Here is a 16,582-nt window from a genome sequence, read left to right on the forward strand (position 1 = left end):
CATCTCATACTGATTTTAGTTCACATCAGCTGCAGTATAACTCAAGCAGAACATGAAGTCAAATTTTAAAACTGCCTTGTCAGTTTCAGAACTCTTAAATCTTTATGTATGAAATCTTTTTAATGTAGGAGAACAGATGCTCAAGCCTGCTCCCTCACAAGATCCCTCTGTATCTCCAACCACGCCCTAATCACTTTTGTGTTTGAGCTTCCTATGTGTAACCTGTAGGGATATGTAGTAAACGGTATAACTTGAGTCTGACAGTTGTGTATCATGCAGCATCTACAGTGATCTGAGTCTACTACAGTATACAGTAGCCATATAATACAGTGGCTACAAGAGCAGGTCAGAGGCTAGGAATCCTGCGGTGAGTAACTCACCTCCTGATTCCCCAAAGCCTGTCCACCATCTACAAGGCACAAGTCAGGAGTGTGATGGAATACTCTCCACTTGCCTGGATTGGTGCAGCTCCAACAACACTCAAAGCTCGACACCATGCAGGACAAAGCAGCCCACTTGATTGACACCCCATTCACGAACATTCACTCCCTCCAGCACCGATGGCAACAGTGTGTACCATCTACAAGATGCACTGTAGCAATGCACCAAGGCTCCTCAGACAGCACCTTTCAAACCCGTGACCTTCTACCACCTAGAAGGACAAAAGCAGCAGATGCATGGGAACACCACCACCTGCAAATTCCCCTGCAAGCCACACACCATCCTGACTCGGAACTATATTGCTGTTCCTTCACTGTTGCTGGGTCAAAATCCCGGAACTCCCTTCCTATTAGCACTGTGGGTGTACCTACCCCAGATGGACTGCAGCGGTTCAAGAAGGCAGCTCACCACCACCTTCTCAATTGGGGATGGGCAATAAATGCTGGCCTAGCCAGCGATGTCCACATCTCATGAATGAATGAAAAAAACTGCAGCCTTAGAAACTGATTGAGAAAACCAAAATAATGACCAAGATGTGTGATTATCCAATACAAACATTTTGAGTTGATTCCTTAAACCATGTAATAATGTGTGTTTTGTATTTATGTTTGACTGTGTTTATATGCATTGAAAAAAACTTGTATCTTGAAGCTGGGTATTTATTGTACAATCTAAAATTTGTACTTGGCTTTAATTAAGTGTGCATTAATGTGTAATTATTTAAAGGGCATTTTAAATGGCTTTGTAGCAAAACTAAGATTTGTAACGATACTAGAATGTATGTTTTATACTGAGACAATGTTAAGTGTTTTCCTTTTCTCTAGTTCAACGATATTTAACATTTGAGATCCACGTTCAATAATGCTTGCAAACATTAGTGCTGTCGAAATAACTATGAGGCTCAAAGCGCTCACCAGTATTAGAATGAATTGGACAGCAGCCTCTGGTGACTGCACATGTCCATTAAACATGGTAATCAGGAAGTTGCTACCCAAGTTGCCTTGCTGTTCCAGAAGCTGTCCTATTATGATATTTTGCCAAGAGGCTTGGCATTGAAATATGTGGAAAGCTGTACTTGATTGATATGTATCTACAAATCTCCCCACAAAAAGTTAGGGCTTGCCCATTTCAGTGTAAATAAATTTCTAATGACGTGATGAATTTTAATTGCTACAAAACAACCTCTCCAGCACTGAAAATTAACTTTTATGGGTGTGGAGTCTCATTCCTTTAGATTTTAATTATTGTTGGAGATTTAAAAAATATAAAAAAAAAGTTATTTAATTTTTCTTTGTCTCTTTTATCTCTCTCACTTAATCCCATCTTTCTTTCCCTCTCTATTTTGCTTTCTGTACCTGATTTGACATTGGATTAACTATTCAAACTGATGCTTCCTGGTTCAGATTCTGTGCTGCTTATTAACAGTCTTTCAATCTGATTGGTTAAGGAGATAGACAGTTGCTTGTCCTGTTTGTACAGATTCCAGATCCCCTGTAGAAGGCACTGTGCTGTAATAGCCTTCTAAGCACCATAAATTTGAGTATAAAATCCCATAGAAATTCTTTGAATAGTGTAGTAAGCAGTTTGCACCATTCATTTGCTGCTGAGAACAAATTTCCGCCCTGGACAATTTGAGTTAGAAACAATGTTCAGTGCTGAACTGGTTAAATCCTTAACTTTCTACTTTTATTACCTTTTTAGGTTTGGGACCTCAGTGATACTGATCGTGATGGATTATTGGACCGAGATGAATTTGCTGTTGTAAGTTGAAAGCTAATTGTACAGATATCTGATTTGGTGCTACAGACTGCCTGATGCTTTTATTTACACATCTTATATGTATGTATAATAGGTAATATACAAGATGGATTGCACAACAAGACAGTGTTGAGTTTTAAAATAACCTCTGATAATCTCACTCAAATAGCCAATAATCTTGGGTCAGTCTTCACATGGAGTGTGGTCAAGGATGTTTGATTGCAAGGAGCATTAAGGCTAAGGCCAAGGCCAATCCTGTCTACGCATTTACAGTGGTCACTGAATATTGAAGGAAATGGAAACTGCTGATCTGGGGTAGTGCAGCCAATTGTGAACACCCTTAACCCCACCTCAGCTGAGAGCTAATTCAGCACAAAGTGGAATTGAATCTGGGATCATGGTCTAAAGGATGACTGCTCAGCTTAATCATGTGGGAAGTTAGGAATTCAGATATCAAACATTGAGAACAACTCCTGCCAATTTATAGTGCTTCCTGATCTTGTATTACTTCCTTGAAGTTTATTCCAGCTAGAATTTATGGTCTGGTTCTATTGTATTTTAAATGTTCTTTCTGGTGTCGGGTTATTGTGTACAGGAGATGACAGCTCCTCATGAGCGAACCACGTAATTTGAAATACCAATGTTACCAGGTTTTAGTTCATTAACATTATAAGATAGGATAACTTGATTATAGTTTTAGAATGAAGTTTAAAAACATGTATATACAATAGATAAATCACATTACTCCTAGGCTGGAATGCATTAAATGCAGAAGCATACCTTAAGGGTTCAGATGCCTGAAATTATGACAGTGAAACTTGAACAGTACATCGGTATCACCTGGAAACCACGAGATGTTTTAGTGCCTGAAAAGTCAGCGGCTCGGATTTTGCCGTCAGTGGTGAGCCAACACTGCTAGCCTTTTGTTACAATTACATTTACCTACAGACTTTCTGTTGACTTTGCACTGGAACTTGCAGCTATTAGAAAGCAAAAACAGTGAGGCATCTTCCACAGGGGATCTGAAACCTGTGTGAACAGGGCAAGCAACAGTGTATCTTATTCAGTCAGATTGATGAACCCTTACTGAGCCTCGCAGTCAAAACCAAAAAGTGGAAGCTAGAATCTTTAATTCAGTATCAATTCATTTGCAAAAAGCAAAATAAAGAGAGGGAAAGAAAGATGGAATTGAGAGAGAGAGATAAAAGAGACAGGAAGAAAAAGTGGAAAGAAACCTCCAACAATATTTAAAATCAGGAGGAATGAGGCTCCAAACTTCAAAAATTTAATTTCCAGTGCCAGCGACATTGTTTGGCAGTAATTAAGACTTACCTTTTAAAAATTCAGTTACATTTGAAAGGACAAGCCCTAACTTTTTCTGGCATGTTTAGTGGGTAATACCACAACTTCACACCCTTCCCGTATGTGAATGCCAAGTCTCTCGTCAAGATGCCGTTTTTAGCAAGTTTCTGGATGTGCAGGACAACTCTGACAACAGCTTCCTGATTTCTGCTATTTATCTGCAAATAGGTGGTCACTGGAGGTTGCTGTCCAATTTACTCTTTAATAAGTGAGTATTGATAGCCTCACTGTTATTTCTACCCCAAAATCTAGGCCAATATTCAGAACTATACAGAAAATAATGCATTTCCATCATTTACCATTTTTAAAAAAATGACTGAGAACTTGCTGTGCTTGTGTTTTTGAATTCATTCAGTCTGGTTTCCATCATTGTAGAAAAGCCGTTCTACTCAGCATCAGCAGAAACAATCCATGTAACTGTGACCAGAAATATATTATTTTCAGTTGACCTCTGACTTATTTGATCATATCCTTCTCCTCTACTGCCACCTCTGCTCTGTGGTCCACCTCTATGGCAATGCCCCGACATGGCTCCATTTATACTGTCTCAATGCAACAAGTGTATCTCCAACAATGGCTTTGCCTCTAATACCTATGCTGTCACCTTTGATGCGCCACAAGGTTCCATTCTTGGTCTCCTATTCTTAAGATTCATTAAAATTAATTTCAACCAACATTCACCATAAACACCTTATTTTTTTCCTAGTGATGGATCTGTAAAAACTTCCCCCGAATTTGAAGACTTTCCTAATTTCTTAAGGAAAATTGGGTCCATAAATGTGTATGTATTGGATATGTGACATTAGCATGTGCACATCTTACTGTATGTGCCATGCTGACGACGTATATGATGCACATGCATCTCTGGGTCTGATTTTTGGCAGTAAAAATAAACTCGAGCTTTGGAATCTGACTGTAGGGAGGGAAGGAAGTCCGAGGAAGGGTCACTGACCCGAAACGTTAACTCTGCTTCTTTTTTCACAGATGCTGCCAGACCTGCTGCGTGGTTCCAGCATTTCTTGACTTAGATATTTGTCCAGTTACTTTTGGTCATGAATTTTTTTTTTATCAACTGTTAATGTTAAAGATTAAAATTGCATTACTTAACTAGCTAGACAGTGCTAAATATATGCAAACAGGTTTGCCTGCCAGCAAAAGCCAACAGAATTTGAAGTGCATCTTCAACAGCCGCCTCAAACCCAATTCTGTAATCATGCTTTTGGCGGCATTCCCTTAATTCCTTTCTGCTCAGGTCTGATCCCTAACTTTGAAATGACTTAGAATGTTCAGCTAAGTTAAAGACACTATTTAAATGCATATTATTGTTTGTGTAATATGGTGGAATGGCATCCCAAGTGTGTGTTCTGGAGAAATGGAATAGACTGGGTTTATGAGGGAGCAGGTATAGAGGCATAGCCTGTACGTAGAAGAATAGAAGACCCTGTACATAAGTGTACAATATATGTTGCATTTGTAAATGGTTGTGAGACTTAATATCAGAAAGCTGAGTTAAAGTAATTTCTGCAGGTTTTCAAAAGCGGTTGCATGTCTTAAAAGCTGCAAAGACCATTATACAAAAAAACATTGAAAATATTATTAACAACAGTGGCCAAGACTGCTTGTTGTCAAGCACATCTCCAGGAAGGTATTCTCCTTCCACCTCCACGCAGTCATCTGCAGAAGCTATCCTTGTTTCCCTCTTCCTCATCTTCATGCTCCCCCTTGATAACCCCATGCCTGTATGTATGCTGATGATATCCACTATTACCTTTTGCCACATTTTCTCAGCCGCATGACATTTTTCATGGTGTCAGACTGCCTATCTGACATAAAGCGTTGGCTGACTTGCAGCTTACCCCAGTTTAACATTGAGGAAACCAAACCCATCCTTTTCTTCCTCTTCTGTAAGCTCCGCTTCCTTGCCACTGATTCCAAGCTCCTCCCTTTGCTTAGGCTGAGCCAGAAAGTACAATATCATGCTATTCTTTTTGCCCTGAGTGGAACTTCAAACCCCACATCCTAATATTCACCTTTGCAATATTGCTCACTTCCACCCTTACCTTCTGCCACTGATGCCCTTATTGACACCTTTGTCATCACGAGAGTCGATTTCTCCTTTCTGGCCTCCTATCCATCATCCGCCCACTTTCTGTACCGCAGTAAGTCTCACTAGCTCATTACCCCATCCTTGCTGACCAGTATTGGTTCCTAGTCTACCAACATATTAAACTTTGAAATGTCCTCATTCAAGTTTCTCTACAGCCTTGCTCCTCAAATTGTAAGTTCCTGCAACCATGTATCTGTTCCAGTCTCTCTGGTCTTTTTGCATGTATCCATTCCAGTTGGTGGCAGAAATTTCATATTTCTCAGTTCTGGAACTTTCCCTCAACCTCTATCTTTTCTCCTGTCTCTACTTTTCAAATAAACCTTCTCAAAGCTAATTTTATGCATTAATCTTTTGGTCACCCCCTCCTAATCTCGCCTTTGATGCTTCAGTTTCTATTTCCTATCTATTCTTATTTGTTTCTCTCTATGAAGCGTCTTGTGAACTTATGTATTAAAGCTGTGAAACAAATGCAGGTTGCAATTGTTTTAGAAGTATAAAATCCGAATTACTGTATTAAAATCTTGTTTTTAAGTCATTATCAGGAGTGGGCGTCACTGGCAAGACCAGCATTTATTGCCCATCTATAATTGCCCTTGAGAAGGTGGTGGTGAGCCGCAGTGCTGTTAGGGAGGGATATTGACCCAACGACAATGAAGGAATGGTGATAGATTTCCAAATCTTGTGTGACTTGGAGGTGCTGGTATTCCCATGCTACCCTTGTCCTGTATGGTAGAGGTAATGGGTTTCAGAGGTACTGTTGAAGAAGCCTTGGAGAGTTGCTGTAATGCATCTTGTAGATGGTGCACCCTGCAAACACAGTGTGTTGGTGGTGGAGGGAGTTAATGTTGAAGGTGATGAATAGGGTGCTAATGAAGCAAGTTGCTTTGTCTTGGATGGTGTCGAACTTCTTGAGTCTTGTTGGAGCTGCATTCATCCAGACAAGTGGGGAGTATTCCATCACACTCCTGACTTGTGCCTGCAGATAGTGAAAGGGCTTTTTGGAGTCAGGAGCTGAGTCACTTGCTGCAGAATTCCCAGCCTTTTACCTGCTCTTGTAGCCAAAGTATTCCAGTTAGGTTTCTGGTCAGTGGTGACCCCTGGGATGTTGATGGTAGGGGATTCAATGATTTTACTGTCAAGAGCAGGTGGTTAGCGCCTCTCTCGTCGGAGTTGGTCATTTCCTGGCTCTTGTGTGGTGTGAATGTCACTTGCCGCTTACCAGCAAAACCTGAATGTTGTCCAGGTCTTGCCTCCTGTGGGCATGGAATGCTTTATTATTTGAGGAGTTGTGATTAGAACTAAACATTGTGCAATCATCAGAAAACCTTCCCACTTCTGACATTACAATGGAGGAGAAGTGATTGATGAAGCATCTAAAGATTATAGGGCCTAGGACCACTGCCCTGAGGAACTCTTGTATTGATGTTCTCTGGCTGAGATGACTGGTCTCCAACAACCACAACCATCTTCCTTTGGTGCTAGATATGACTCCAGCCAGCGAAGTTTTCCCCTGATTCCCATTGACTTCAATTTTACTAGGGCTCCTTGATGCCGCAATTAGTCAAATGCTGCCTTGATAAGGGCATTCACTCTCCCCCTCCCCTCTGGAGTTCAGCTGTTTTGTCCATGTTTGGACCAAGGCTATAATGAGGTCCGGAGTTGAGTGGTCCTAGTGGAACCCAAACTGAGCAACAGTGCGAAGGTTATGAATGAGTAAGTGCCACTTGATAGCACTGTTGACAACTCACTAATCTAGCTGTGATCTAACTAGTGTTCTATACAGTTCAAGCATAATCTCCCAACTCTTATACTCTCGGCTCTAGGCCTTGGCCAATAAAGGAAAGTATCCCATATGCCTTCATAACCACCTTATCAAATTGTCCTGCTACCTTCAGGGATCTATGGACATACACTCCAAGGTCCATCTGTTCCTCTACATTTCTCATAATCCTATCATTTTGTCTTGTTTGCCTTGTTTGTTTTCCAGAAATGCATGATCTCACACTTCTTGAATTCCATTTGCCACCTTTTTGTCGACCTGACCAGTCCATTGATATCATCCTGCAGTCTACAGCTTTCTTCCTCACTATCAACCACACAGCCAATTTTCATATCACCTGCAAACTTCTTAATCATTCCCACTACATTTAAGTCTGAATCATTGACATATATCACAAATAGCAAGGGCCCCAGTACTGAGCCCTGTAGTACTTTAGCCTTAACCTTACCTTAGCAGAGAAGTCAGTGACTGGGGGCATAGATTTAAAGTGCTTGGTAGAAAAGTTAGAGGGGAGATGAGGAAAAACATTTTCACCCAGAGGGTGGTGGGGGTCTGGAATTCACTGCCTGAAAGGGTAGTTGAGGCAGAAAACCTCAACTCATTCAAAAAGAGTCTGGATATGCACCTCAAATGCCATAATGTGCAGGGCTACGGGCCAAATGCTGGGAGGTGGAATTAGACTAGGTGGATCGTTTTTCATCTGGCACAGACACGATGGGCCAAGTGGCCTTTTTCTGTGCCTTAAACTTTCTATGATTCTACTGGAAACAGCCTTCCAGTCACACCTGTCGACCATAAACCTGTGCTTCCTGCCAGTGAGGCATTTTTGGATACAACTCGCCAGTTTCCTGTGGATTCCATGAGCTTTTAATTTACGGACCAGCCTGCCTTGTGGGACCTTATCAAATTGCTAAAATCCATGTATTTTAGAATTAGAACATTACAGCGCAGTACAGGCCCTTCGGCCCTCTATGTTGCGCCGACCTGTGAAACCATCTGACCTACACTATTCCATTTTCATGTAGACTATATCAAATGCGCTACTCTTATAATCTCTCCTTGTTACCTCTTCAAAAAATTCAGTCAAGTTAGTCGGTCACGGTCTTCCCTTAACAAATCCATGTTGACTGTCTTTGATTAATCCGTGCCCCTCTATGTGACCATTTATACTGTCTCTCCGAATCTTTTCCAATAATTTTTCCACCACCGAGGTTCGGCTGGCTGCTTGTAATTACTTGGACTATTCCTTCTACTCTTTTTAAACAAAGGTACGATGGTGGCAGTACTCCAGCATCATGTCTGTAGCCAGAGAGGATTGAAAAATGACAGTCTGATCATTTGCTATTTCTTCCCTTAGCAGCTTCAGAAACAATTCATCCAGGCTTGGGGATTTATCCACTTTGAAGGGTGCTAAATATCTTAATGCTTCCTCCATCACTACATTTATCCCACCCAGTATTTCACACTTCTCCTCCTTAACTATAATGTCTTCTTCGTCCTTCTCTTTTATCAAAATAGACTAAGTTTTTATTCAGAACCATGCCCATGATTTCCACCTATACGCATAAGTTACCTTTTCGGTCTCTATTTGGTCCTACTCTTTCCTTAGTTATGTACACTCTTTATCTGCTCCTTGAATGCTTTCCACTGCTCTGACACTCATTTTTCCTCAAGTAGCTGTTTGCAAATCACGCTCAGCTTAGTAAAATTGGCCTTTCTCCAATTTAAAACATTTACTCTTGGCCTATCTTTATCCCTTTCTATAACTACTTTAAATCTAACTGAATTATGATCACTACCACTAAAATGCTCTCCTACTAATACCCCTTCCACCTGCCCAGATTCATTCCCTAAAGCGAAGACCTTGTGTTTCCCTTGTGTTGTTGGGCTTGCTACAGTACTGGTGAAAAACTTTCTGCTGAATGCATTTTAAGAATTCTGCGTCCTCTGTCCCTGTTACACTGAATTTATCCCAGTTGATATTAGGGTAGTTGTAATTCTTTGCTATTTATTGTCCCTTTGTTTCTGCACTTCTCAGCAATTTGCCTATATATTGCTCTTCTATCTCCTGGACAGTTTGGGGGCCTATAGTATACTCCCTGTAGTGTGATTGCCCCTTTTTTGTTCCTCAGTTCAACCCATATGACTTCATTTGATGCTCCTTCTAGCATATATCCCTCCTCACAGCTGTGATTGTTTCCTTCGCCAATTTTGCAAACCCCCCTCCCACCTTTTTATTCCTCTCTCTATTCTGTCTGAAAATCCTGTAATCAGGAATATTGAGCTGCCATTCTACCCTTCTTTAAACCACGTTTCAGTAGTAGCTATGGTATCATACTTCTAAGTGTCTATCTGTTCCCTCAGTTCATATATATACTGATCACTGAACAACACCTTTGTTGTCTATTTTCGAACCTTTGTTTCCTCGACCTTCATAGTCGATTACTAATTTTCTGCCTTCTATTTCTAACTTTGCATCTCATCCTTCTGAATCTACCCTCAGGTTCCCATCCCCCTGCTGTCCCCAATTCCAAGAATCTGAAGTCCTCACTTCTGCACCATCTTTGTAGCCACACATTCAGCTGCACTATTGTCTTGTTTCTGTACTCGCGTGGCACTGGAAGTAATCCAGAGATTACTTTTGCTGAGATCCTACTTCTTAGTTCCTTCCCTGGATCCCTGAAATTTTTATATCACATGGAGTGAATCGATTTGGTTGAAGACTGGTTTCTGTGATGGTGGGGACCTCAGAAGGAGACCAAGATGGTTCATCCACCCGGCACTTCTGGCTGAAGATGGTTGCAAGTGCTTCAGTCTTACCTTTTGCAGTCATATGTGGGCTCTGCTAGCATTGAGGATGAGGATGCTCATGGAGCCTCTTCCTCCTCCTCCCACTAGTTGTTTAATTGACAACACCATTCAAGATTGGATGTGGCAAGACTGCAGAACTTTGATTTGATCCGGTGGTTGTGGGCTTGCCTGTCTCTTTAGCATCTTGTTCCTGCTGTTCGGCATGCATGTGGTACTGCGTTGGCACCTCATTTATAAGGTATGCCTGGTGTTGCTCCTGGCATGCTCTTCTATGCTTCCCATTGAACCAAGGTTGGTTCCCAGGCTTGATGATAAAGGTAGCGTGAGGAATATGCCATGCCTTGAGGTTACAGATTGTGGTGGAATACAATTCTGCTGCTGATGCCCAATTTTGAGCTGCAAGACCGATTCTGAAATTATATTATTTAGTGTGAATTGCATATTAATTGTCTTTAATTGTATGCAGATAGTGGGCATTAACTGGGCATTCACTTGAGCCCCCTTTAAATAGACAAAGTCGAAAACTGTGATTGTTGAATTCGGAGGTGTATTATGAGTAACTCTATAAATTATTTAAAGTGTGTAAAGACTAGCTTCGTTCTCTCCTTCACTAACTGGCTTTCTGGAGGAGAACATTTAGCACGGTGGTAGTCCCACACAACATGATGGAGGGTGTCCTCAGTATGAAAATGGGACTTTGTCTCCTCATAGACTCCGCGGTGGTCACTCCTACTAATACAGATGCATCTTTGACAGGTAGCTGAGTAAGAATGAGGTCAAGTAGATATTTCCCTTATGTTGGTTCACTCACAAGCTGCCACAGGACCAGGCTAGCAGCTATGTACTTCAGGACCTTGCTAGTTCAGTGAGTAATGATGCTACCAAGCAATTCTTGATGGACATTGAAGTCCCCCACCCAGAGTACATTCTGTGCTCTTGCTTCGTCCAAATGGTGGCCAGTGTGGAGGCATATCAGCTAAGGGAGGGTGGTAACTGGCAATCAGCAGGATGTTTCCTTGTCCATGTTCAAACTGATGCCATGAAACTTTGTGCCATCCAGAGTCAATGTTGAGGACTCCCAGGCCCACTACGTCCCGACTGTATACCACCATGTCGCTGCCACCTCTGGAGTCCTGCCCACCAGCAGGACAGACACAGGCATTGTGATGGAGGAATCTGGGACATTGGCTGAAAGGTACGATTCTCTAGGACTACGTCAGGCATTTGCTGTACTAGTCTATGGGACAGCTCTCCTAATTTTGGCACAAGCCCCCAGATGTTGGTGGGGAGGAATTTACGAGGTTAACTGTCTGAGCGTACCTTTTTAGTGTCTAAATTTGGTGCCTAGGTCGATGCAAGTGGTACATCTGTTCTTTTTATTCTTAAAGTTTTACAGAGAGGTTTTGATATAACTGAATTACTAGGCCATTTCAGAGGGCAGTTAAGAGTCAGCCACATTGCTGTGGGTCTAGAGTCACATATAGGACAGAAATGGATAAGGGCGACAAATTTCCTTCCCTAAAGGCTATTAGTGAACCAGATGGGTTTTTACAACAATCTCGTAGTTCAATGGTTACCATTACCGATGCAAGATTTTATTCCTGATTTATTTAATTAATTAACTGATTTTAAATTCCCCAGCTGGCTTGGTGGCAATTGCATTCATGTCTCTGGATCAGTAGTCCAGTAAAATAACTACTATGATACAGTACCCAATACTTTCATCATGAAGACAGTTCTTAACTTTGTAGCTAAGTGCTGTTGATTGAAAACTGAAGACTTGTATTTATAGAGTACCTTTCGCAACCTGTTTCCTCAGGGCTGCATGGGCCTTGCAGCAACCCAATAGTCCCTGCGCAGGTTGCGCAAATGCTGGCCCCTTTAAATTGTGCCCGTGCACAGTTATGTTAAAAAAAAATTAAAGGGGCTATGTACTTGAGGAAGTCATCCAGGCACTCAAAATAAAATTACAGGGACTGTTGCTTAGGACATTCCAAAGTGCTTTACAACCGATGAAGTACTTGTGAAGTGTAGTCACTGTTGTAATGTAGGAAACACAGCAGCCACTGAGCTAAGGCTGACACCTCTCAATTTGCAACTGTTGTGCTTGAAAATTGTATTGTACAGAGAAAATGGCCGCCTACTAATGTGATGCATGTCTAATGGACAATAAACAATCTGAGCAACACATCTAGAGATAATTCTGCATTGGTACGTCCTGCGTTGTCATGGAGGTTGTGACTGCCAATACTACTGCTAAAAATAAATTGGACCTGCAGGCTGTTGATTTCTATTTGTAGTTCACCACGTGATGAATTCTGGACCCAAGCTGTATTGTCTGGAAGCTTGGTGCTTCCCTGCAGAGCCTGACAAAACATCAGAAGGAAGGACACTCGTGCTATTCGAGATTCCTGTACTCCCAGTATGGAAGTGTTCCATTTCCCTGCTGGGTGCTCAGAATTAACCCCGCCATCTTCAGACTAACTTTGCACACCTAATGATCTGCTCAAAATCAGCACTGATAGGACCTGGAGCCGAAGGAATAATGTTTTATGTATTTATTTTTTGTATTTACACTGAATGATAACCAACTCTTTCATTTCATGTCAGCTTATTGTGATTACATCATGAGATTTGTATCCATTATTGTCGATACCTTCTGCATCAGATATATGCAGCTCACCGCTCTGCTGTCCACCGTAATAGTGGTTGTCGAAACTGCCTCAAAATAGAATGTAGTATCATCAGCTCCTTTAAAAAAAAAACCCAGAGTATGTGCTCATTCATTATAAAAATTGTTATTGAGATGATTTTAAAGCACTAATTTTTGGATAGCTTTCTGTGTGTGATGATATTTAAGGCCCTGTATGTAGTTTTCCATCAGGCTATTGTAGTTATTCAATTGTCTCTGTGCACCCATATATAAATCCTAAAAGAATATATTTCAGGCATATCTAGACATTTGATACGGGAAAAAGCTAAACATATTACCTTTATTGGATGCAGCCAAATTTATTCAAGCTATTGATAAACTGTTCAAGCTATTCAAATTTGAAGGATATCACAGCTGTGTCTGATCTTGTCACATTGTTGTGTTGACAGTAAGAAGGTGTAAAAGAGACTCGAACTCTCATGCTGTTGCTGTTAGGAATCCATTGAAATCTGAAATTTACTATTAGGATTAGAATTGGCTTTTCCCTGAATTCTGGTGATTTTTTAATGCCAGTGCACAGTTCTCATATATGTTCCCTTGTGTAGATGTGCAACAGCAGGTAAGATTCACATTACAGAAACCACATAATTTGATGGTCACAATTACACTTCCTACTATGAAATAAGTGTGGGCATGATTATGTAGCAGCCCTGCTGCAATCAGTAAAATGTATTGCTTCGAATGAATATTTTATAGTGAAGGCATCTGATGAAACTGCAATCATTTCTCAGGGTTGTTAACTAATGGTACCATTGCAACCTATTTTTCAGTCATTCCTGTCCCTGATGTCTAACTAGTACATCATTGTATAAATATGGCTGTTGTCCTGATTTCATCCATAACAAGGTTTCTTTATTAGTTCATGCTTCATTTAGTATATTTGTTTGAGCAATAATATAATTGTTTTAATATAATGATTCAGTATAATTTTTCTCTCTCAAGGCCATGTACTTGGTTTACCGTGCTCTTGAGAACGAACCTGTGCCATTTTCCTTGTCGCCTGCCTTAGTACCACCTTCAAAGAGGAAAAAAGCTAGTGCTCCATCTTCAGTGCCAATCATTCCATCTCCACCTACTGCCAAGGAAAGCCGACAGTCCTTGCCCACTGTGGGAATTTTACCTACCAAAACACCAGCGGTCCAGGTAGTGCATTTAATAATCGTATTTTCTCGTTAGCACCATTTTTCCTTTGTTGATTTTAACATAATATAGTATTGATTTTAACATAATATAGTATTGATTGTGTCGTTCACGAGAGATTCTGACGCATCCCTTCTAAACCAGGTTAGAATTGTAGTGGAGCATATTTTTGATATGCACATATGTTCACACCATGCTTTAAAGGAGCTGATGTAGGGATGATCTATTCTGACTTTGGTGTTCAATGACTGCTGATGCAATAACTTCAGAATTAGCGACAGCATCATTTGTTTTGATTCAATTACAAACTTCTGTGGTTTGTTAATCTAACCCATGTTAAGATGTTACTTTGATTTTGACTACTTTTGCCACCTGATTTACCAGCCTCATATCCCACTGTTTGCAAAAAAAAAAACCCACAACTGAGGATGATGGGAGCAAAATTCCAATCAAAAAAGCAGGCTAAACTTGGACTATGTTTGTAAGACTCTGGGTATGTGTGCTGTTAGTTTTTGGTATTTAAGAGGAATTGATTGTAGCACATAAGATTAATGAGTCATAAATTTGTTTTGGAATGTGGTTCCACAGGTCTCTGTCGTCCTTGGCTGATGTCTTTGATGAGTTGGTCTTTGTGGAAGCCAAAATTAGTAAACTTTGTATTGGCGGTTGATTTGTGTTATCTTGTTTACCAAGCAACCAGTGCAGTTAAAAAATAATGTGTTGTTTTTGTCTTACATTCTCATTTTTGTCTCAAATTGTAAAATGTATATGTTATGGATTCCTGTTTCAGTTTGACTTGGTCTCTATTTCCACCCAGTATAACTTGCTATCTTTTTGTAAGAATCACAATCCCAACCCATGTGTTGCTGGTGTTCCATTTTCATGAATGGTGCAATTTGTGGAATGTGTGTCATCTGAGTCTGGAGGTGAGATTATTTTCATTATAATCATCTCCACTCAAATGTCATCTTTATCTTGCACATATCACTGAGTTTTCATGTCAAAATATGATTAATATGTTTGCAGTTGTCATGGCCAATTAGCATGGATTATTTATTTATTATAGCATGGATCATTCAGTTGGCCAATTATGGCATTTTGCTAAAAGGTCGCATTTTGTTATCAAAGCAAGTTAAAATTCAAACGGTAATGATTACTGGGGGGACAAATTGTTCCAGTCGACATTATTTAAAAAAGAATTAACTTTTCTGCAAAAGAGTTCTTGTATGGTGAAGGCATATACCACTTCACCATACCAAACTTTTATGAAGAAAGCTTGAGAAACAGCACCTCCTCTTTCAAATAGGCACTTTACAGCCTTCTGGACTCAACATTGAGTTTAACAATTTTGGATCATAAGCTCTGCCTCCATTGTTTTTGGACGCAGCAATATTTTCTGTTATTTTGCAGGCTGTTAAATGGGTTGTAACACCAGCTGACAAAACAAAATATGATGAAATCTTCATGAAAACTGACAAAGATCAAGATGGATTTGTCTCTGGGGTAGAGGTCAAAGATATCTTTCTCACCACTGGTCTGCCGCCAGCGACACTGGCTCATATCTGGTAAGTGTTCAGTATTTGTTTAGTAATAATCATGATACCACTTTCATCCACTAATTAGAACTAGTCCTAAATATGTCTATGAGATGCCACAGTTTCAATTTATTTTTAATAAGGCATTTTAGTTTATTATTTTTAAGTGCTGCAATTGGCCTGGTTGTTCTTAAGCTAGGGAGGGCAAAAGAAATCATCTGTTCCTAATTGCAATTCAGAAAAAGTTGTACATCACAAGATCCCACTCATATGATCTCAGCTTTCCAGATTACCAACTCTATTTTCTTCTCAGTATCAAGTTGTTTCTTAAATGAGGTGAAGACCGAATCTAACTCAGCTGTGATGTCACATACAGTGGAATGGTGTGCCAGTGCACTCTATCTGGGTCACATGTGAACAATGAAAAGCACCTTTCAAGATCTATGTGAAGATAAATGGAAGATTTAATGAGTGTATCACTTTGCTGGTGTTGTTCCTCTCTCCTTTAAATCTGCCATCATCACTCCTCTCAAAAGCCAACCCCACCATCCTTGCAAACTACCACCCCACCTCCGATCTCCTTTTCCTCTCAAGTCCTTGAACGTATTGTCGCCTCCCAAATCCGTGCCTATTTTGCCCGGAACTCCACTTTTGAATCCCTCCAATCAGGTTTTCGCCCCTGCCACAATACTGAAGTGGCTCTTATCAAAGTCACAAATGACATCCTTCTCATCATTCTGAACCTGTCTTTGACATGGTTATTCACACCATCCTCCTCCAATGCATCTCCATTATTGTCCAGCTGGATGGGACTGCTGTCACCTTGTTCCATTCTTGTCTATCTAATCGTAGACAGAGTATCGCTTGCAATGTTTTCTCTTTCTGTTACCACACTGTTACCTCTGGTGTCCTCTGAGGATCCATTCTTGGCCTCT

At 40.6% G+C, this 16,582-nt stretch overlaps 1 protein-coding gene across 3 annotated transcripts in view; it reads left to right on the forward strand.

Moving 5' to 3' along the window:
* Window positions 1-16,582, forward strand: part of eps15 (epidermal growth factor receptor pathway substrate 15) — a 217,462-nt gene that overhangs the window by 57,623 nt on the left and 143,257 nt on the right. For all 3 annotated transcript variants that reach the window (XM_068037147.1, XM_068037148.1, XM_068037145.1), the window contains exons 8-10: window positions 2,143-2,202; window positions 13,915-14,115; window positions 15,523-15,677. In XM_068037147.1, coding sequence (XP_067893248.1) covers window positions 2,143-2,202; window positions 13,915-14,115; window positions 15,523-15,677 — 416 coding nt within the window. The remainder of the gene's footprint in view (window positions 1-2,142; window positions 2,203-13,914; window positions 14,116-15,522; window positions 15,678-16,582) is intronic.

This window comes from Heterodontus francisci, chromosome 8 (assembly GCF_036365525.1).
Source record: "Heterodontus francisci isolate sHetFra1 chromosome 8, sHetFra1.hap1, whole genome shotgun sequence".
In the NCBI taxonomy this organism is placed as follows: Eukaryota; Metazoa; Chordata; class Chondrichthyes; order Heterodontiformes; family Heterodontidae; genus Heterodontus; species Heterodontus francisci.